Raw genomic sequence first — 23,012 nt, 5'->3', positions numbered from 1 at the left:
TAGCACCATGTAATCGCCTCTTACAGAATCCTGGAAGCTTTCATTTGCATTTGATTTTAGAACAAGCAGCATTTTAAAATCTGGTCACATTTCAGTTTATTTTCTATGATTGAAGTTTTAAAATGGAGATTAGCACTTCTTTTCATGCAGAGAATTAATTAGCATGCTAGGATAGTGGGTCCACTGATTTTCTTCTCGTTTAGTGAAAAAACTATATTAATAGTGAACACTTAATAGGCACTGACTGTTTACTAGGTTCTACAGACATAGTCTTGGCATGTAATGGTTTTATAACCCAAATCTTTTCTAATTAGTTGTGGTGTTACAGATAATGGAGAGACTTTCACTACACACTTTCGCTGGGGCTTATGCACTGGGTGAGTCAGGTTAGCAGCCTAACACCAACTCAGTGTGCTATACCAATGAGGGCTATTGGGCTAATCACTTGTGACACTTCAACATCCTATTAGCTGTAGTCCACCTGGCCCCAGAGAGAAGGCTAGCCCTTTTTAGACAAGCAGGTTTTCACTACACGGTTTCATCTACATGCTTTATTACTTCTGGGCTTATTATTAGGATGTGGGGAGAGAATAGCAATAATTCATTTTTTCCCTTTCTCACTCTCATTCACAAACATTAAATGAGCACCTGCTATGAACAAGGTTCTGTGGTTAGTGCTGGGGTTAGGACACAGTTAACACACAGTCCTTGCCCTCAAAGAGCTAATATTCTGGTGGGGTTATAACTCTGCAAACAAGCAATTGCAAAATATTAGGAAAAGAGTCACCATGAAAGTATGTAAATAGGTAGAAAAGAAAGAAATACAGTTTTTCTGCCTGGGAACATAAGCAAAAGCCCTATAGATGGAGCAGAATGGGAGTTTGTTAGTTATACACATGAGAAAGAAGGGAAGAGGGAGCAAGCAGTGTGTGCAGGGTCCTGAAGGCATGACCAAGGTTCAGGCTTACGCCAGCCCTTCATGCTGCTGGCTGGGGCATCTGGGAGAGGGTCTGAGATAGAGCAGGACAGGTGGAGAGGCCCTATCATGGAAGGATGGTTCTTTCAACATATACTCAGTGATTCTCCAACTTCTTTTGGAACAGAATCTCCCTTTTTTTGGTTAGAAGACTACTGCATTGGGCTAGTAATAATGGGGATGGAAAAGGGATAGAATTGGTAGGGAAGTAATATGAGAGAGAAATATTAAGAGGGAAAATATGTAAAGCTCGGTGAGGGAACTGGGGGTGGGGAGGGTGCAGGTTGAGGAGATACATAATCTAACTTCCCCCCAACATACATCACTTCTTTCTCTCATGTTTGCCATCTCTCTATGGCCCCCCTCTATAAACCAGGCTGTTTCATGACTCCAGACCTTTGCTTCTGTGGTTCTCTTTGCTGGGAACACTTGCCCACCTGGCCTGGTGATCCTTCCTGAGCTAGCATGGCTAGCCTTTGTGATGCCTCTGCTTTTCTGTATTTATGATGCCAAGCTGTTCAAAGGTGTATCTCACCTATTTAAGGGCAACCTCCTCCACAGTAGGGGCTGTATTTTGTTTTGATATGTGTAATATGTGTAAGCAGTGTGTAACCTTTGCACAAATAAGGACTAATAAATGTTCATGGACATGAACTGATCTGTAGAGTTTTAAAAAAACATGTATATACATTTTTCTGCCTTCAGATTACAGATCATGTACCAAATGCAGTAATAATTTAGAAAATACCCAGATGTCAGATAATCAACAGGGACAGGGCAACCCTCGCAACATGTCTTGGTGTTGTCACTTGTCTTGGTGTCTGTTCACTCTGAGGTGTTTCCAACAGCCAGAGAAGCCAACAGGTGAGGCAGGCCATTTAACTGGGCTCAGAATCCACAGTGTAGAGATAGACCTTATGCTGGCAATGTAAAATGCAGACATGCAAAAATATAGATAAAATTAATGACAGCAGCAAACAAATGTTAGGTATCTAAGCACATCAGGCTGTTATATGCCAGAGAATAGAGAGAAGATGCAGAAATCTAACAGCCTTGAGTATATAGTCAGAAAAGTCAGCATTAATTACTTCCAAGTCTGAAGCTCTGACTTTGTACTCCACACTAATCACCAAAGAAATATTTTGCTTTTCTTTTAGTGAATATGTTAACAGGGAAGCTTATCAGAGTTGCAGTAAAGCTCATGCTTAAAGTGGGCCAAAATGTGTTATTGGTTAGTGAATTTCCTCCTATGTCAGAGAAGATGTCTATGGTTTGCCTACTACCTTCTCCCCAGTGTAGTAAAGAGTAGCAGCATTCATGATGATTTTGTGCTTATTTTACCTGGAATCATCTAGTCAGACAAATTGTTGGTTGTCAGAGAGTTGATTATTTAAATGACTTGCCAGGAGCATGTTTGTTATGAAGGTAAAAGTTCTTTGCATATATAGAGGAAACATGCAGAATTATCAATGCTAGACACCTACCTAAAGACCAGCTGATTGAATGGCATGTATCTGGAGTCATGGTAAATAGCTGACACCTTGTTTCCTCTGACATGGCAAGACAGGGTAGTGATACCATCACCCTAGTTTAGGACTGGAACTAAATAAATGAGAAATAGTATAACAAACATAGTCACTAAGAACATTTGATTTAGTACCCAACTGCTTGGATTCAAGTGCTGACTTTTCTAAACTAGTTGTAATGCCTGGAACAAGGTACTGATCCTCTCTACATCTCAGTTTCTTCATCTGTAAAATGGTGATAATAGTAGCATATACTTGATGGGTTATATGCATTAAAATAGGTCCTAGCATATAGTATACAATCACAGACTAAACATTAGCTTTACTGTTATTAATGATCTTATTTGAGGTTGATGATAAGCATTGTCTCTATTCATTCGCCAAATTCAAAATTAATAATATTGCGTGGCTAGAATATGATACAAGCTCAAAAAACAAATGACTTTATACTTGTAGATAAATTCATATTTTTTTGCCATCAAGCTATCATCATTTGGTGGACCATCTGGTAGTGATTATAGCTTTATGGAAATCTTCCACTGGGGTAAATAGCAACCTGTGTGAAGAATGCTGCAGGCTCTGGAAGGTAGAAGACATTTTTCAGGATTTCAAAAGCATGGCAACTGTGTGGCTGAAGAGGCATGAGTAGAACTGTACATGCCAGGATAACAATCAGGACAAGTTGTTCATTCATATTTCAAAGAAAACAAGTATCATGCTTAAGAAAGTTAGTCACACCATCTCTATTACAGTCCTAAGAATAGCGTTGTAATTTGTATGCCATATCCTTGGTTTTAACAAGGCATTTGATTCTGTTAAGCCCATTGGTAGGTTAGAAAATCCTGCAAAAACAGGCTGTGTGGGGAAGTTTATAAGCAGCATTTGTTTATTCTGTGAGGAAATGATGGTGAGAGTTACAGATGCAGACAGAGATAGCAAATGCATTTACAGTGACTAATAGCACCAAACAAGGCTGCCTTGGGTGTACCATTCTCATCTGCTATCTGGTTTTCCATTTGTCTGTTTGTTTGTTTTAGATGCTGTTTGTTGCCTTCAAAAATTTTGATTCAGATATTAATGTGAAGGTTAGATGAGATAGGATGCATCCAATCTCTACTATATGTAGATGGCAAAAGCAAATTATTATTTAGAATATAAACCTTTATTACATATTGTTCACATACTGATGTCTGTACACAGGTGGCTCACAGTCAGAATGATGAGTAGCAGTTGCTGGTTTTGCTAAGCTGTGCATCAATTTGGTCATACCATCAATCCCCAAGCAGAGTTCTCTGAAATTTCTCTGGATCACCCCTGAAAGTTAGAAATATGTTTTAGCATCTCTTGCAATCATTCAGCAATAACCAACAAGGAGACATTTAGTGGTGGGGTGTGTAAAAGGCACTGTGATAGAAAGCACTGTTCAGGAAATAGAAATCTGTAGCATGGTTTCCTTTTCCAAAGAAGGGGCCATAATGCATAGATTACATAGCAGAATTAATCAATAATAATAAGTTACAAAGTTACATGGTAAGACAACTCTAAAGAGTTGCTACAGGCAATGTGTGAAAAAGTCCCAGATCACTGATGGAGATTATAAGAAGAGAGTTTGTTTATTGTGAGCTGAAATGGTTCTAGAAAGACTTCCTAAAGAAATGGGTGGAGGGAGAGAGAGAAAGGAGGACTTGAAATTATCTTTGATAAGACACAGGGTAACTGGGGCTCACTAGAATACAAGCAACAGAAAAACCTCTGTTGTCTTGTTTGCTGCTATATATTTAGAGCTTAGGATAGTCCCAGGCATGTGGCAGGTGCTCAGTGAAGCTGTCACTCCAGTGACTAGGGGTACTCTGATAGAAGGTAAGGCTAGAAAAATAACCTGATGCCAGCTTGCAGGGAAATTGAGTAGAGGGCCACACAGTTCAAACTTCACAGGTTTAGGTTGCTTACCTAAGGGTCACAAATCCCCAGGCATCAGGTTCTATTGTGAATCCCTTGAAGCATACGCAAAAATCTGTGTGTGTTATGCATTATTCTAAGGTCCGTAGCTCTTATAGGATTGAAAGGATTCATGTCTCCAAAAGGTTAAGCTTTGCTTGATAAGCAGTGGGGGATAAGGAATGATTTTTAAGCAAGAGAATGAAATAAATGAGTAGTTGGGGTAATGAACTGGTATCTGTGCCAGGTGAAGGGGAGAGGGGAGAGCCCAGAGCAAAGGAAATGGTAGGAGTCTGGAGGAAAAGAGATGGTTGTGATAGCCCCATCTAAGATTGATTGTCTTCAAGGGATAGAGGGGAAGGGGGTGTTTAAAGGAAAGCTATGCTCTGGGGAACACTGACCAAATGTTTGTGGAGATGGGGGAGAGGGAGGCAGTGAAGTTAGAATCAGTTTCCAAAGAAATACATCAATCAACACTTATTAATCAAGCCTCTTGAGTTTTACCACCTGATGGAAGGCTTTTATGTAAGGATTTTATTCCTGTCATAGTGAGAATTTAGACCTTCCTTACAAGGCCTAATCAGAAAGATTGGGTGCCCCCCAAATATTAAATATACATATATCAGTGAATTGTAAACTGCAAACTTAACCTGAATGTCAAAACTCAAATAGTTTCTTTCAAAATTATATCAAATTTCTGGTTAAATTCTTTGAAGTTGAAATATTTTCAGGTATTTTAGGTGCCTGTTTTTGCAGACATTTAGTTGACCGGCTGCATAATTGAGCTCTTTCACACACTCCCAGGTCAAGAGATTTAACATTTTGTAGGTGTTTCAGAAATAGATTGAAACACCATTGTCTCAGTACATATTAGTATAGGTTGATTATATTTAATAAGAGAATATTAGAATCCTGAAAATAACACATGCCAGTGACCATACAGTAAAACAAAGTCCTGTACCTTTCTCTCAAGTAATGCAAAGATTTAGGGACCATTTGGAGAATGTTCATATTTGCCCTGATCACCTGAATCATTAGGGAAAATGAACCTTCTGGTCTCTACATTAACCCCTCTCAACTGTTTGTAGTTCAGTTCATCTGGAAGCAGAAGTCAAGAGGAAACTGTAAAGGACATGTCTTCAAGGTAAAAAAAAAAAAAAGTACTTTGCTTTCTAAGCAGATTCCAAATCAGTCCATCTGCCACAGGTGGTCTCAAAACCAAAATGGCCTTGGCCCCATTAACTGATGGTGAATATGACTGTGGCAGAGCCACCTGTCAGGCCCCTGCTGCCATAGCCTGTGCGGAAGCCCTTTTCAGACAGCCTAGTGCCTTCCCTTGCCTTTTGTGTACATCTACACAAAAGATGTATTAAGTATTAAGGAGTGTCTCCCTACCTAACGGGTGATTGGGTGGCTCTCTGGCGGTCTCTGGTGGTGAATATTATACATCCTTCTAAAGGGAGCTGCTGAATACTTACCTGCATTAGAACAAATACAAAAACAAACATTTGAATGAATACTTTCGAATTCTCTGGGGCAAACCCAAGTGCAATACTAACTTCTAGCTATAACTCAGAAAGATAGAGTAGTGTCTTAGAGTGAGTTGGCCATACAGTGTTTAAACATTCCCTCTCCTTTTCTCCCTCTTTCTCTCTACCAAAACCTCACATTTCTTCAGTGGTCCTTCTAACAGGGAAATCCCAAGATGTGTCTGTGTGCATGTCTGTGGGTTTACATAATTGTGTTGTTAACTACTTGATTACCAGCTCTCCATTGATGTTAGAACTAAACATCTCAATGATCACAGTTACAAATGTCCATTTTAACAACTTGCTTTCTTGTACCAGTAAGTGAATTGGACATACTGAGTTGTTGTTATGTCAGAGAGAGCTGGTATGCATGCCTCAACACATGCATTTACATGCTGCATACAGCTAAGTACATGAGGGTTCTTTTTGCTTCTTTCCTTTTTAATTCTTGGTAGAGTGTGCATAACCACTGACATAAACATCATCCATAAGTTAGTTCAGCCTTCCCTGAAATATTAGTATTTTAAACAATTCTATTACCAAAGCATTACTTTGATACTTTATTAAAAGTCCTACAGCTCTAGCTTTGCTATACTCAAACACAGCTTTATGCAATTAGGATTATAATGGAATCTTTCTTACAATGATACATAACTTGTATCATTCTAATAAAAGTTCCTGTACATAGCAATGCCTTAATAATGTTGTTTCTGTAACAGTGATTCCTTAGTAATGGAGCTTCTCTCATGGCAACTTCATTATTAGGAAATGATTTCAGTAATAGAAATGCAAATAAAGATTTTGAGAGGAGTATTTTATGCATGGTTCCATTACTGACCTGCTATCTTTTCATGCATTACATCTAATCATTATAAACCTACCATGTAGATTATAGTTATGCTTATTACTATCCTGTTACATTTTAGCATTTATGTCCTCCCAAATTATTGAAATTAACTGCCATTTTAGAATAAAATTCAAGGGTTAAAATAATTTAAATTTTAATTAAATTTTGTTTTTAAAGCATTAAAAATGTTTCACAAAATCTTGTCTAATTTTTATTGTGTCAGCGATTGAGTGGACCAATAGTATTTAAACTGGAGTGTATGTACCCTTGGGTGTATATGAAGACTTCCCAAAATATTTTAAAGGAATTAATTTCCAGATCTTCTACTTCCATAGGCACCCTCTCATAAAATCCCACCTACCTGAGAAGGTATTTGTGGCCATGATTTTCCTTTCCCACATCCCCTTTTTGCCTTTTTCCCACTGTACAAAACGAAGGCATATCTCACACCCATCCCACCCCTTACCATGGCATGTCACTCAGACAAAACAAAGGACCTGTTGGACAAGCCCTTTATTTAGTCCCCCCTACGGCCCCAAACACACACACAGGCACCAACCCATATTTTTTTTAAGAGTCATGAAGTATATAGGATAGTGTTTAAATGCCTGAGTTCTGGAGCCAGAGAGTCTATGTGTGGATCTAGGCTCTGTGACTTTGAAGAGTCATGTAGCTTTCTCAGCCTCAGTTTCTGCATCTACAAAGGGGGGATAATTATAGTAGAGTATTGTGAAGATTAAGTGGATTCATACTCATATGGAAAAAATATGACCTGTAGTACATACTACATGATGCTATTAACTCATGATTTCCAGAGATATTTCATGTTATGTTTGTTTATCAGATATTTTAAATTAACTTGTTTTGATCAACAGAGTACTACTAGTAATTATAATGACACCTCAATTAAACATCTTTGTTAACAGAGCAAAACAGTCATAGGAAATTTTTGGAAAATAAACTCTTTTCTCTTTCTATTTTTTTTATAAGAATATGATCAATAAAAAGCTTTTAAGCATAAAATATACATTAGGATAAAGTTCTTTGAGAGAGGCAGAATAGAGATGAATTCAAGAAGAATATAAATTATCCAATTGTTCATATATTTTTTAAATGAATGATGGGCATTTTAACACTGGCATTTATTTTTGATTGGGTACATTTCAGAGAATGACATAATAGTATTATTTAAAATTGTATGTACATGTAAAATGCTAGGTGTTTTAAATTGTCAATATCTACAAAATACTGAAATTACATCTTTTGAAACTATTTAATGAAAAATTTTAGAAGTCAACTTACGTGCCTAGGAGTATGTAGATATGTAATTTTTAAATGTAGTTGTGTGCTAGCAGATATGTTCAAAGACATTATTGGAGTAAACACTGATTGATAGGAACAAAGATTTATGTGAAAGTAGAGGTAAAATAACTACCTTGATAATTTGTTTTCTGAGTAGTAGGTATTAAGAATGTAGATAGTAAGAATAGTACCTTCTTTATCAAGTTGGCAAAGTGAATAAAATTCTAGAATTCTGAGGCTTCCCTGGAAAAAAGTTAGTTTGGATCTGTGGGCTGAGTTGGCTGAGTATTCCCAGTGTTCACAGAGAAGGTCAGTGTGACCTTGCATTCCCAAGTTGACTAGTAATGCCTGGGAGAGCCCTTAACTTTGAAGAGAGAGCTGGATTTGTCCTTCGATCTGTTCCTGGAAGGGGCCATCTTAGAGTGGATCTGTCCTGAGGCAGAAGGAGGGAGGCCCTGCTGCTGGGTGGATGCTCTGGAGTTTTACCTCGTGTTAGAGAAGGCAGCTGTTACTGCTGTAGGAGCAGCACCAGGCAGGACAAGAAACAGTGAATGGACCTCTTAGGACAGACATGCTAGAGATGAACTACTCCAACAGGAAAAAGAAGTGTTATTGAAAATGTACCTGCCATCAGGTGTGTCTGCAGCTGTGCCTCAAGATGAAAGTTTGGATGTCCATTTCTTACGGGACAGGTTACACATCAGTATAACCATAGTTGCAGCCATAATGAATATACAATTTTGTGTCCTGGCTTTTGCACGTAACATTATTTTCCAAGCTTTTGTCAAGGAAAGTAGAACTTTTTAGAGGAGAAATATAATAATACTGCAGCCATATTTATACCAACTGGCACAGAATTTGAGGTGAGTATGAGCTTTAGTTCATGTGATTTGTTATGTCTTATTTTTATGGCCCTTAGAGACCCAGATCCTAGCCTGTTGGAGACTCAGATCAGATAATGTAGGCCTGCTCTGAGAGAGCAGATCCTTGACATACGATTTTGGAAAAGTTGCTGAACCTGGAAAAACAGCATTCAGAGACATGTTTACAAGCCTTCAAGAGAGCCACCCAACCCTACCCTGAGCCCTAACCCTTTCCCATGTGTTCTCCTGTATCATGTCAGTAGTTCCCAGGGTTGCATCCTGTGGCCAAGTCAAAAGTGGTATAAAGCCTAGGCTAATGGCCCTAAATTTTTATAGGGTCTGTGTGATGTTTTTGTGAAATATTTCAAATATTAATTCTAACACTAAGACTGTGCTGCTTAAAACAGTGAGGGACCAGTCAAGCAGTTTATACTGGTGGCAGTATCAATTAGTTTAATCATTTTGGAGGGAAATGTGATAATATAGGTCAACAGCCACATAAATATCTTCAGTATTTTTATTCATTCCTGAAAATTGTAAGGAAATAAACCACAATTCATATATGCATACACAATTCATAATAGTATAAACTATTACAAATAAAAATTTATAATCGTATAAATGTTAAACAGTGGAATAATGGTAAAGCCTATTATGATATGTTAGCCAGTTGGAATATTATGTAACTAAAAAGAAAGTTATAAAGATTATGCAAAATATAGGAAAGTACATATGAAATAACGTTAAGAAGTCAGAGGAGAAATTGAATCACAAAATTATATATTCACTGTGTACATAACTATGAAAGACAGACAGAAAGGTAGGTAGATACCAATTAAACTGGGAAGAAATCAACCTTTAAAAGGGAAAAATGGGCCCAAGGATGACCTAGTCTGAAGCAATCATAAGATTTACTGACTTCGCTGCTGTGAAGGGCCATGGGGAGAAAATAATGGTGAGCTCAGAGCTTAGCCTTTAAGTCAGGGTTCATCTCCTGAGTTCATGTGAAAAGCCTGTGTTTTTCCTGGTACCAGTTTTCTTCTTCAGTTTTAGACTCTCCTTTTTAGGTCCTAGACTTTCTTGTCTAGAAAAGACTGAACTAGATCCAAACTCTACAAAATCACTTCCTAAAATCCCAACAGAAGTTACTGTGGAGAAATGTAAAAAATTGGTTTGGTCAGGAAATGGGGTTAGAGTGTGCATATTTTTATCCTGGCATTATTTAATTGCTTACATTTTTACTAAAATATCTTTAAAAATATGAAACTGCCATTCTTGTCCATGTATCAGTTCATTCCTCTCTCTAATACTTGTTTGTGGAACACCAGGATACAAGTTATTCTTTGAAGAAAATCTATGGCTCTATTTTTATATAGAAGGGTGTGATTTCTTAATGCTGCAGCCTTTTGTTAGCATTGTTTTTGTTACCTAGTTTCAAATTAGTACTCTAAAAAGTGGTAGAAATATCTCATAAAAGCTAAACTTTCATAGGTCAAATCTTTACCTAAATTTTTTATTATTAGATGAGTAATAAGATTTGTAGTGGGTTTATCACATCTTTAGGAATGTTCTTCATGGAGTCACTGAGAGATCTTCTAAAGAGAAGAACTAATTTTAACTTAAAGAAATCATTGGGAAATCTGCTGGGAATAAAAAGAATCTTTATTATCAAAGTTGTCAAGAAGCAGAAAGGAAATACAAAAATAGCTCTAAACTGGGATGCTTTCTTAGTAATTTATATTAATTATATTTATCTAAAGAGAAGTATTTAAAAAATCATTCTGAAGGTTCATCTGTATGTTTTTATGTTGCTTTAAAATTCGATTTGGCACCATTCTAAAAAATAATTATGCTAACAGACTGCTATTTTATTTTATGTTGCTCACAAAACATCTTTCTGTGTGATTATTACCACATGTTAATACCTGTTTATTAATAAATTAGGCTGTTTGTGAGTTTGTCTTTGAAAATTCTTGACTCTCTGATTGCTGACTCACCACTCTATCATGCCCCAACATACCTAGCTCTAAAGTGGTTTCACTGTTTTAGTGAGTATCTCAGAAATAGGCTTAGTAAGCCCCAAATTGTCACTATTATGTAATGTAGTGGAAGGAAAAAAAATAATGCTTGGAAAGCACCAGCTTCCAGTTGTTTTCCTTTAAGACAAAAATAGAGTAAATGTAATGCCTGTGAGTTGTTTCACTCTGAGGTGCTGCATTTAGTCTTCACAGGCTTGGCATTGGTAGGGGAAGACTAAGTTCTCTTCTTGCATCTGGGCATGAGTCTTGGCTGCATCATCACTGGGTGCCGTGATCTTGGATAAGCTATCCCCTCTGAGCAAATTCTACAAAACAGGTGGAGGAGGTGGGATGCAGGTTCTCTCTGGTCCTCCCAACACTCAGGTTTGACTGGGGAGAGAGAAGAGAAGCCGAGAGTGTCTTCTTCTGATGGCATCACCCATCAGGTATTTTTTAAAAATAAATGTTCCCACCGGAACAGAACATTTTAATAAAAACATTGATACAGAACATAACAAGGCTTCTAAATAGAGCCTTAGAATCTTTTCTGTCTTCATTTAAACCTGTTTTGTTTTTCTTTCTGTGACACTATATAAAATCTCATCAATATACAAAATCAAACTGAGCCTCAAATTTTCTCATTTTCTCTGGATGAGAGCTTTGATTAGCTTTTTACAAGTTCTTCATTAGTAATTGGCTTGCCTTTTTGTTTTTGTTTTTGGCTCTAATAAGTTTCTGTTGTCTCTAATAAGTTTCTGTTCTATCAAAGAATTCTTTGAGGATGGTCTGAAATATGTTACTCTGTGTTATGTTACAGAATATTACGATTTAAGATTCTTTATAAAATGCAACCAACTAGTGCTGTTAGGATTAAATGTTCATTTCTTCTTTTTGATCCTGGTGACTGGGGTGGGTTGTTGAGTCTTATCATCATGCCTGGCCTAGTTGTGCAGTCATTCCTGTTTAATTAATAGACATTTACATAAGCTCTTTTTCCCCCACCAAGCTTTATAATGGTCTTGTTGGTTATCTCCTTCCACCCTGTGAAGTATCAGCAATGCTGTTTCCATTTTGCATATCAAATACAGAGAGATTAAATTATGTACAAATTGATAACTGAATAAGTTTCGGAACCGAGAGATCTGGCATATTAATGGTGTTGCTTAAAGGAACAACCCATATAGATGCTATAAATGTATTCAAACTCTGCTCTTGAATCCAGGAGTTGGAGTTGGGACTGTCAGCAGCCCAGGGAGGGAGCCCTTTGTAGACTTATGCAGAGGGGGGAGAATTAGTTTCTGGACTCCCTCTGGAGCCATGAAAGGAAATATTTTGTTAGCAGAGAGGTAGCATCTGAGTACTATTGCTGGGATGTCTATAAATTTTAATAAAAATTTTAGGAAACCTGGTGGCTTCTGTGCAGCATATGAATTTGAGGAACTGTCCTGTTTTTTTTTTTTGTTAATCCACTGTCCTAAACAACATTAGAATTTTTTTCCTAATTAACTGAGCACAAAATGTTAAAGGTGCAATTAGAGCAAAGCTCAGCTTCATTTGGCTCCCTCTGCCCATCCCAAACACTAAGATAAACTTGCTGACCTTTCTGGGCACTTGGGTGAGACTTTCACTTCTTTCCCACATACTAGTTTTTCTTAAATATTCTCTCACTATCTTTCTATCTATACCTCACACACATATTAGGGACAGAGATCTGTACTGGGTGTTTCTTTTTTCAAAACTTGGACTTCCAACCCTGCTTCTTTATTTAGTCTTGGTGTGGGTTGTTTCCCAAGAATACTTTGACTCATACAGGGATTGCTTCAAGCATTTAAGGATGCCACCAAGCAAACAAATAAAAATAGGCATTTTTTCTTCTCCAGATTTACCAAACTTCTCAGTCTTACCTAAAGAATGGGAGTCCATGTATCTTTCACTTAACTCCTTTCCCATTAAACTTAGAGTTGTGTCTTTCCATCTTAGGTTCTACTGCCTGAAGTATGATTCTCTTCCCCTGCCCTAAGTCCTGCCCATCCTTTAAAGCCTGGGCCAGTTGAAATGCCATGGCTTCAGGAAGTCTTTGCTGGCTCTTTCTACCACTAGTCAGAAGCGACCTTTTCTTTCTCTGAGTTCCCATATTCCTGGATTTTTACCTTTTGAGTGTACTAATCTGTTGTGTATTATAGTGATTTCTGTAACCCATGAATTGCAGATACTCTAATGGAGTGTGGGGAGAGATGAGGAGAGGAGAGGAGATGTCCTATTTCATTTGACTCCAGGTCCCTCTCAGCTCATGAAAATATACACCTCATGTACAGTCTGGTGTTTCCAACTGCAGGGCACTCAACAGAGTTATTGAAACTGCAGTTACAAGCATTAGATCTGCAGGGTGAAAATAGTAGTTGAGTTCCAGGCATCAGGATCTCATCATGAGTGTCATTCCAGGGAACATGAGAGCTTACAGTCCAAGGGACTTTAGGCCTGGGCTAAGTCTGCATTGTGGCTTTCCTTTAGTTTGCTGGCAAGCTCCTCTCTGGCTGCAGGCACTTGCAGGCCTTCCTCCCGACACCCTCTAGTCTTCGCTAGTGCCACTGTGACCCCTACCCAGTCTTGTCTGTAGTGAGAAGGCTCCTCATACCTCCTCTCCAAATGATGAAAAGAAATCCCTCCCATTGAGGGCAACTCTCTTGCCACCTTTCCCTATGTATCTGGTCACAAGTCCTACTACTCACCCTCCAGCCATCAGGCTGAGTGAAATTGCTGTTCTCCCTGGGTATCTGCTTTTCTATTCTCTTTGGAAATCCTAAGGGAAGGGAGAGAGGGAGTGATGACAAACTTACTTGACATTTGGAACTTTCTCCCCTAGAGATGCAACCAGAACTTTTAGTACTGGGAATGCAACTAGACTGTAAACCCCAGGAGTTGAGATAATGAATATTATTTTGTATCTTCCTACTACCTGAAACTAGAATGTAGATGCCATGAGAGCAGATGTTGCTTCTGTCTTGAGTGTACTTATAGCTCCAGTGACTAGAATGGTGTCTGGCATGTAGAACGTGCTCTATAAATATTTGTTAAATAAATGAATGGGTGGATGGATAGATAGATAAATTTTAGCATGGAGTCTTCCCCACAACAGATATTCAGTGATGTTTATTGAATGCATGAGGAAAATATACCTGAAGTAATAAAGGAGTGAGTTAAGAATAGAGGCATGAGTTTATTACATATTTTAGTAGTATTTGACTCAGCTTCTTAGTCTGGGTAACACACCTTAGGAGGATACTGAAGTGTGGCAAGTGGGCACTAGAGTATGCATTTTGGTACATTTGTTTTTTTAATGATAATATAGGATATTATTTTTATGTGCACATCAACAGATAGGTTTTAAAGTGTATTACATAATTGACATAAGCCTTTGTATGGAGAGTTACTCCTAAACTCAAACCCTCCCCTTTGCTCTTAAGTACATTTTGGAAGAAATATGAGAGAAAACAGATATTGAAATTCTTACTGGTGACTCCTAAAAGACTTGTGACAAGGAGAGAGAATGTTTCTGTCCATTTCATGTCCCCAGAGTGGCATAGGGGCCACTGGTGTTTTCTGCACAAATATTCTCCTTTATAGAAAAGGCTGCATGTGGCAATAACGATTTACTATGGCAGAGTAGAATGTCTTAGTCTGGGCAGTTAATTCCACAAATATATTGCATGTGCACAAGGTGAAAGCACTGTCTTGGATGCTGAGATTGAAACAAATCAAAATATTTCCTCTGCCTTCAAGAGACTACAGTACAGTAGAGGAAGACTCCTGTAAACAAGCAGTTTCCCATACAGATCAGTGTGGAACTGAACAGTAGGCTAAGCATGGGGTGCAGTGGGTTAAAACCTGGTTTGGGATTACGGTAAAACAAAGCTGAGGTCTGTAGGAGGAAAATGAGCATTGTTAAGTGAGGGGGGAGGGTGGCTCCAGCAGAGAGGACTACATGTACACAGACCTGGAGGTAAGAAAAAACAGTGTGTTTGGGGAACAGCAAGTAGTTAAATGGTACACTGTATATAAGTATAGGTAAATAACTAGTTTTCTAATTCTGAATAGGAATTTTTCAACACAAGAGTGATAAATGAAATACAAGGAGAACAACTGTACATTTAATTATCTAATATTACATTTGACATGTAAATTATCATGAACAAAATTTTAAGATAAAAAATCAAGAAATAATATTTTTAATATATCAGCAATTTTTACGAGAGCCTGGGTATTTGGTTATGTAGCACTATATTCCTAATATTTAACCTAGTATATAGCTTACAATATGGTTGAATGAATGAAAATAATCAGCATCCTCAGAAAGGTACTAAGGAGCTAATATAAATTTACAAGAAAACCCTTATAAATCCTCAATAGACAAATAGTCAAGAAAACATAAGCAGACATTTCACTTCACAGCCATCCTTTTCTCTTTATTCTTTTTCTCACACAACATATCAAATCCTTTAGCAAATCTTGTTGGTTGTATTTTTAAAATAAGTCCCAAATCTGACCATTTTTTCCATCTACCCCACTATCACCTAGTACAGCCACCATCATATCTTGCCTGGGCTGTGACAGTGCCTCCTTAGCTAGTTTTCTTGTGTCCCCTCATTCCCTTCTACAAATCAAGAGCAATATTTTAAAATGTAAATGAGAATATATTACCTCTTTGTTCAGAGTCCTCAAAAGTCTCTTTGTCACATTCAGAATAAAATCCCAAATCCTTCCATGCCTTACAAGACCCTACGTGACCTTGCCACTTGCTTACTTCTCGAGTCTTACTTCTGCCACTCTTCCCCTCCATGTCATCTGTCCATACTTGTCCTGTTGTTCTTTGAACACTCCAGGCCTTCTCCCTTACCAGGGTCTTAGAGTCTTTGCACTTGTCACTCCCAAGCCAAAAATAACATTTCTGAAAGAACTACATGGCTTGCTCCTCACCGGTCAGCTCTCTGTTCCAATGTTACCTCTGCAAAGAGGTCTCCACACCAGCTTACCTAAAATAGCAACTCCCATAATTTTTTATAAATTTTAAAAATGTTCTTCTCTCTTCCCCATTTGACCTGCTCAGCCTTATTCAGTATAGAAAATATAAAAAGAAAAAAAATACCCCCAGAGAATTCCTAAACATAAGCCTACCCACATGTAAGTTGCAATCCCTCTTCTCCCCTCTCCACCTGGAGCATCAGACAGAAGCAGATATAAACTGCTCTGGAGGAATGCACTTTTAATCCCAGACCTCCAAGAAGTGCCATATTTATAGCCATCCTATTAAGCTACAAAAAAAAAGTACAGAATTCATAACAAGCCACGGAGAGCATGGGCCTGCAAAAGCAACAAACTGTAATGTGAATTCACATGTTGAAGCTTTTTGGTGCAAAAATATAAAATAAATATGTTGAATATATTTTTTGAATGTAAGAAAATTCTGCAAGTATGATATACAAAGAAGAGACTATGAGAAATGACCAAGCAAATTTAAGAAATTATCAAGCAGAAATTTTAGAAAGGAAAATAATACAATTAGAAGGCCCACACTAAAAAGTAGATAAATCTTGTTAAAGAGAATACTGATGCATTAGAACAAAGATCTAAAGAAATTATATACATTGTAGCAAAAATTGGGAAAAAGCTGGTAAATATAACAGGTTAAGAGATACAAAGGAGAGAGGAGAACACATGTCTAATAGGAGTTCCAGAAGGAGACACTAGAGAAACTGAAGGACAACCAGTACTCAGAGAGCTGATCCCGAGAATTTTCCAGGGTAGTTGAAAAAACACTGATATTTAGATTCAGGAATCTCAGTGGATCCCAAGCAGGGTACATGAAAAGAAATCCACACTTTGACACATTATAGTAAAACACCAAAGAGAAAGAGATCTTAAAAGAAATGGCAATTACAGAAATTACCTCCAAACAGAAAAGGAAGCCTGTAGAAAAGGAGATAGTATTATCAAAGTGCTGAGAGAACATTATTATGACCTAAAATTTTATACCCACAAAAAGTTATTTTTCAAAAATGAGAGCAAAATAAAGCATCCACAGTGAGACCATTTACTACCTACCTCCAGATCTTCACTAAAAGGTGTTCTGAAGGACACATTTCAACAATAAATAAAATGATCCCAGAATGAATATCTGAGACATAGGAAAAAATGGTAAGCAAAAAGAACACTCAAATGTGAGTAAATCTCAACATTGAGTTACAAAACATCAATAATATCTAATTTATGGGTTTAAAAACAAAAGATAGAGCTGAAATACTGGACAACAAAGCACAGAAATCAGAAAGGGATGATCCATAGTAAACATCCTAAGGTCCTTGAATTGTTTGGGAAAAGGTTAAGATGTTGAATAACTATAGATTTTATTAAGTAAAACATTTACTTAAAAATTGTAGGGTAATTACTAAAGTTTGGAAATATAACATGTATTTTTCAAACTAATATAAAGAGAAAAATAAATGAGAAAGAATTTTTAGCCTATATGTAATCCAAAAGAAAGCAACAGAGGAGAAAAAAAGAATAGCAAAAGAAGAAACATTAAAAATAGGATGAGTGGAAAGTCTAAAATAAGATGGAAGAAATGAAATCAAATTATATCAGTAATCACAAAGCCTGTAAGTGAACTAGAAACTCCATTTAGGAGCCAGATTGTAAAGGTGGATTTCCTAAAAAATCCATCTGTGTTCTTTTTACAGGAAATACCTCAAACCTATGGACACAGAAATACTGAAAAGAAATTAATTTTTTAAAAAGTATAAGGTAAATAGGAAGCTGGCAGTGGCTGTATTTATGTTAGATAAAAGTCCCTTTTTTCCTGCAGAAAGCATTATTAGTACAGAAATCAGTAAAACAGAAGACGAAGATGCTTAGAGAAGAACAACAAAAAACATACATGGCAGGGAGTGGCATACTGTACGTGCTTGATAAATATCTGTTCCATGAATAAAAAACAAACAGAAAACCACAAATGTGTGTGTGTAGAAAGATATGAAAGGGAATTCATCGAATAGGGATTAAATCTGAGTTGGGCAGTTTTAGGTTATCCTGCTTTTAATCTTTGTTCTTTTCTATATTTTCTGAACTTTGTATTATGTATTGCTCTTACAGTTTTGTGAAATGTATTTTGAAAAAAAAATATTTTTGAAGAGGTGATCTAGAGAGGCTAAAGTCGGGGGGCTATCTTTGATACCAGCTCTGGTCAGCGGGGGAAGAAGGGGTAATGTAAGAGTGGGTTTTGGAAGTGCTTTGCCCCTCGCCGCAAGGATGACTTCAAGCATAATGCCTTTGAATCTGTTCTCTAAAGTGACAATAATAAAGCCTTTTCAGAGAATTACTCAGGTAGGTAATCCCGTGCAAAAGCCTTAGTATAGGGCCTGCTGCTGCAGATGCTCAATGGCTATTTTCTCTCCTCCACTTGAGGGGGCAGGAGGACGGAAATGCCCTGCTCCATTGCTAAGGAAAGTGCCCAGAGTGGGAGGCGAGTCTGCTCAGTCTGGAGTATGAAACTGGGTGAAAGCTTGGTCTGTCCAATTATATTTGTGTCCTCCTGGAGAACCAAGAAAATTAAGCAATGAACCAAGAAACTCATCTTATTTATTAGATGTAAGAATGAAGATATGAAGATCCTTATGACAGTCATATCTAGTAGTTCTGAAACCAATTCACTGTATTTATGTCAGACTTATTTTATGAGACACTTAACCATTGCTAAATTAAATTTCTTAAGAGAGTGTGCCTATATAATTCCTCTGGAGTTACAGAGATAGAAATCTGACCCATCATTGCTATTTTCACAGAAAACCATTTAGCAGAACTTTTTTCCAGTAGAAGTGTTTATTGAGTTGTGAGCCTAACACAGTTCATTGGCTGCATGTGTTTGCACACTGACATTTTTCTCCATGCAAATTTGCATCAGTTCATTAGTACTGACAGCAGATGGTAGCACTTTCACACAAATTTACCTTCTGAATTGATCTAAGAAATGTCACTAAAAAGATCCTGAGTTTTGATGTTCTTCCATTTCTGAAAATGGTATGTTAAACAAATAAGGTGTAGGATTTTAGATTTTTTTGAACTCCAGCACATAATTTCTAAACCAACTAAAGATGGCTTTCATCTTTGATTCTGCCTGTCTGAAGGAAAAATCAGAAAATACAGATATCTTTCCTGATTACAGAAGCCTTAAAAAATCTGTATTGCAGAAAAATGGCTTTTGGAGAATATTATCCAAATTGATTGTCTACACTGATCAAATGCCTCAAATCATTTGTAAATTCTCTACTTCACTCTGAATACAAACTGTTTATCTTGCAGGATCAGCTGACTGAATGTAACTGAAAAAGTAGGACTGGCTCAGGTCACAAGGCTAACTTTGAATTCTGTCATTTCTGCCAAATTAAGATATCCATAAGATAAACCACAGTTTAAATTTACAGATTCTTTACCTTTAGTACAGATCAAATCATTATAGAATTATCAGACAGGAAGGCTTAATATTTGGTAAGTGAATGAATGAGGGAATATATGAATTCTAATGACATCAGGGAAATTGTATTTTTCTATATTAAATAACCATTATTCTTAATAACACAAGACTTCTATTCAGTAGCCTTATATATGTAGAGAAAAGGATTTATTTTGAGTATTTTAAAAATTAATTTCGACTTGCATTTGAAAACCAAGTAATGACTTGGCTAATTTGCCACAACTAAGAAAAGTTGATAGATTTGAGAAAGCATTGGGTATAGACCATATAGAGTTTAACCATCTAATTAATTATGGTTGCTCTTGAAACATTGCTAGAAGAATGGTCTAATTAATAACATACTTAAGGGATTTTTTTTAACCACAAAAAAGAGCTTTTGGGTTCCAAATGCCCTCAAAAACAAGGGACCCTGTGTTATTTCATTCATAGCACTTCTTATTATATGGGTTATCTTATTTGTTCTAGGTGTTTATTGGCTGTCTACTCCCCTGGAATGTAAGTTTCATGGGATCAGGGACTTTGCTTATCTCTGAGACTTAGTTATGTCTCTAATTATAGCCAGAACTGTTACTGGCAGACATCTAGAGGATGATTAATAGATATTGTTGAATTGATAAGTGTTAGTTTAAGGCGAATAAGGGAAGCCAGAATCAATTTGGGCAGGAGGACCATATCTGGGCTGTGACCCCATGGCCTAGTTAGGGATGGGACTGAGGGACAAGGAGAATGTTGGAGAGAGACTGCTCAATTTCTGCTGTAAGAATCAAGCCACCAGGCAGAGACTTCTGGAGATGGCACTCTGGGAGACATAAACCAATCATACCCAGCAGATAACTGAGCCTCACCACTCATGTAACACCCGCGAATCTCCACACCAAATGTGTCCAGCATGTGAAATTTTCCTACCATTCTGCGAGTGGGTGTGTGCCCATGCACACAGACATCAATGTTTTGAGGCTGGAGGGACAGCTACTTGTAATTCTTCCCAAGGACTGGCTGAGAAGAGAAGGCAGGCAGCACATAGTTCAAATATAGCCCATACGCTTGTTTTTTTTGGCCCACTCTGTGTTTAAAAAAAAAAAAAAGCATGCCAACGTTTAAGTTAAGGAAGTTTTACATAAAAATCTGGATATCTGGGTTATTTTGACAAATGGGAAGTCCTGGCACACTGAACCTGCAGTCCCACATGGCATGGCTAGAGCAGGGCAGCAAGTTCAGCTTTGGCTAGGTACACTCTGTTGTCCCCACAGTCCCCACCACATGCCAGCGTATTTACCTGGCCTTGCTCCTCCAGGTCACCTGCCTGGTCTTCGTAGGTATTTGTCTTATTCTGTTTGGGCTGATATAATGCAATACCACAAATTAGGTAGTTTATGAACACAGAAATGTTTATCTCATAGATCTAGAGTCTGGAAGTATGAGATCAGTATGCCTGCCTGTACTCATGAGGGCCCTCTTGGTCTCTGGAGCCTGTTTTATAAAGACCTTAACTTTATTCCCAAAGGCTCCCCACCTCATGACCTAATCACCTCCCAAAGGCCCCACCTCCTAATACCATCATCCTGGGTTTTAGGATTTCAGCGTATGAATTGTGGGGAACACACACTTTAAGACCATAGCAGTATTTCAGTTTGTAGTCTCTGGAATAATGCTTAATCTGCAGTGTAAACAATTGGCAAGTTTATCATCAATCAGTATTTTTGCATTGGTAGAATTTGTGCATAGATCCTCACTACATAGAAACCTCCTAGGGCTCCTGATTGCTTGCTAAATGATGTCCACATCCCTAATCTGGCAGCATTCTGACCTTATCTTATATCCATTCTCTTATAAAGGCAGCGGAGTTCCATCGTATTAGCTTTTAACTTATAGAAGCAGCCTATGTGCTTTGGGAAGACAGAAGGAGAGAAACATAAAGTGAGAAACTAAGACAGACAGAAGTAGAACAATTTAAATAATGCAGGCCATTCTCCACCACTGGCCCCCACCCTCCTCTCTCCCCATACCCCCCAACCACTCTACCTACTGAACCTGTGCCCATTAGCACTGATTGCTGTTAGGCCTGAAAAATTAACATGTTGACAAAATTTATTAAAAAAATAACATGTGAATGATTTGGGTCCCACTAACAAAGAGGTGAGTGAAGTACATTGTTCAGATGGTCAGGCTACTAGGCTTCATAGACATCCTTAAGGAAACACTGAAGAATAATTATAAACCCAAACAGAAACCCTAGTTGACAAAGAGTTAGAGGGAACTGATAAAAGGTGTGTATAGTTTGCATGTGTAACAAACAACCATGTGCCCTCCTGTACTGGACTATTTAGCTTTTTCAGTGCATAACTCCTTCTCACCAACTCCTTCTCATGTTTAGATTATGAATTCTATTTCAAAACTGAAATCTATCTGTATCTTAATAATTGAATTTAAAGCTAACCTTTATTTTAAAGGAGTGAACCAGATTATGTGTTTTAACCTTTCCAAAGTAATTCACATGGCAATCCTGGGCCAACCCTGATTCTTACAGGAGCATCCAGTACTTGGGCAACCCTTTTTTGTACTTCATCCCTGCAAGACAGATGAATTCATGACTCCTATGTTAAAGAATTCTCAAAAAATCAATAGGTAAGAAACACCGTCAAGATACATTGGCTTCGACTCTTATTTTAAAAGCATAAATCTTTTTATGTGACTCTAAAAGCTAATCTAAAAAAGAAATATTCTTTGTAATAATAATAATAGCTAACATTTATTGATTCTGACTGTGTGCTAGGCACTGTTCTAAGTAATTTAGATATATTAATGCATTGGACTTTTATAGTGCCCCTATTAGCTAAGTTCCATTATTTTACCAAGTTTACAGAGGAGGAAGCTAAGGCACAGAAGGGTTAAAAGAGTCAGCCAAGGTTCCACATCTAGTTAGTGGGGTGGAACTGAGATTTGAACCCAGGCATTTTTGCCTTAGAGCTATGCTCTTAACCACTATGACCTTAGCAAATGCTGTAAATTTTCAGCATAGAATTAGAATCATCAGGGGGAGCTGGGAGCCCCAGTGCCTTGACTTCCCCTTTGATCACCTTAGCAAGGGGTCCTCAGTCTCTTTGAATCTTGAGTCTTTGTTGAACAATGTAGTCGGCATTTGGAAATGCTGGAACTCTAAATGGTGGGCACACACCTTTTAAAAAAGCCTTGTCTCTTGTTGGTAACTGATTTTTTACTATTCCTTTAGCTACAATGGAAACATTAGAATTGTCTGTATTTTTACTTGTTCCCCAGGAGGTTCAACTACATCACATCATGGCTAAGCATTGTAGGACCAGTTGTTGGACTTAATCTACCTCTGAGTTATGCCAAAGCAGCCTCTCAGGATGAAGGAAGTGTCTATCGATAAGGTAAAAAGGAAAACCTGCACTGAGTATTTTGCTATTAAAAAGATCTGAGTGTCTCTGTAGCACTTAGATACATCATCCCTGCTGGCCCCACAATATA

The 23,012-nt window shown here is 37.6% G+C and overlaps 1 protein-coding gene across 6 annotated transcripts in view; it reads left to right on the top strand.

The window, feature by feature from the left end:
- ATG10 (autophagy related 10) overlaps nucleotides 1–23,012 on the top strand; it is a 256,500-nt gene that overhangs the window by 218,990 nt on the left and 14,498 nt on the right. For all 6 annotated transcript variants that reach the window (XM_073234500.1, XM_073234490.1, XM_073234502.1 and 3 more), the window contains 2 exons: nucleotides 22,051–22,148; nucleotides 22,800–22,915. In XM_073234500.1, coding sequence (XP_073090601.1) covers nucleotides 22,051–22,148; nucleotides 22,800–22,914 — 213 coding nt within the window. In that variant the 3' untranslated portion in view covers nucleotide 22,915. The remainder of the gene's footprint in view (nucleotides 1–22,050; nucleotides 22,149–22,799; nucleotides 22,916–23,012) is intronic.

The sequence above is a fragment of the Manis javanica genome, chromosome 1 (genome assembly GCF_040802235.1).
Source record: "Manis javanica isolate MJ-LG chromosome 1, MJ_LKY, whole genome shotgun sequence".
NCBI lineage: Eukaryota > Metazoa > Chordata > Mammalia > Pholidota > Manidae > Manis > Manis javanica.
This window is presented reverse-complemented; position numbering and strand designations above follow the sequence as displayed.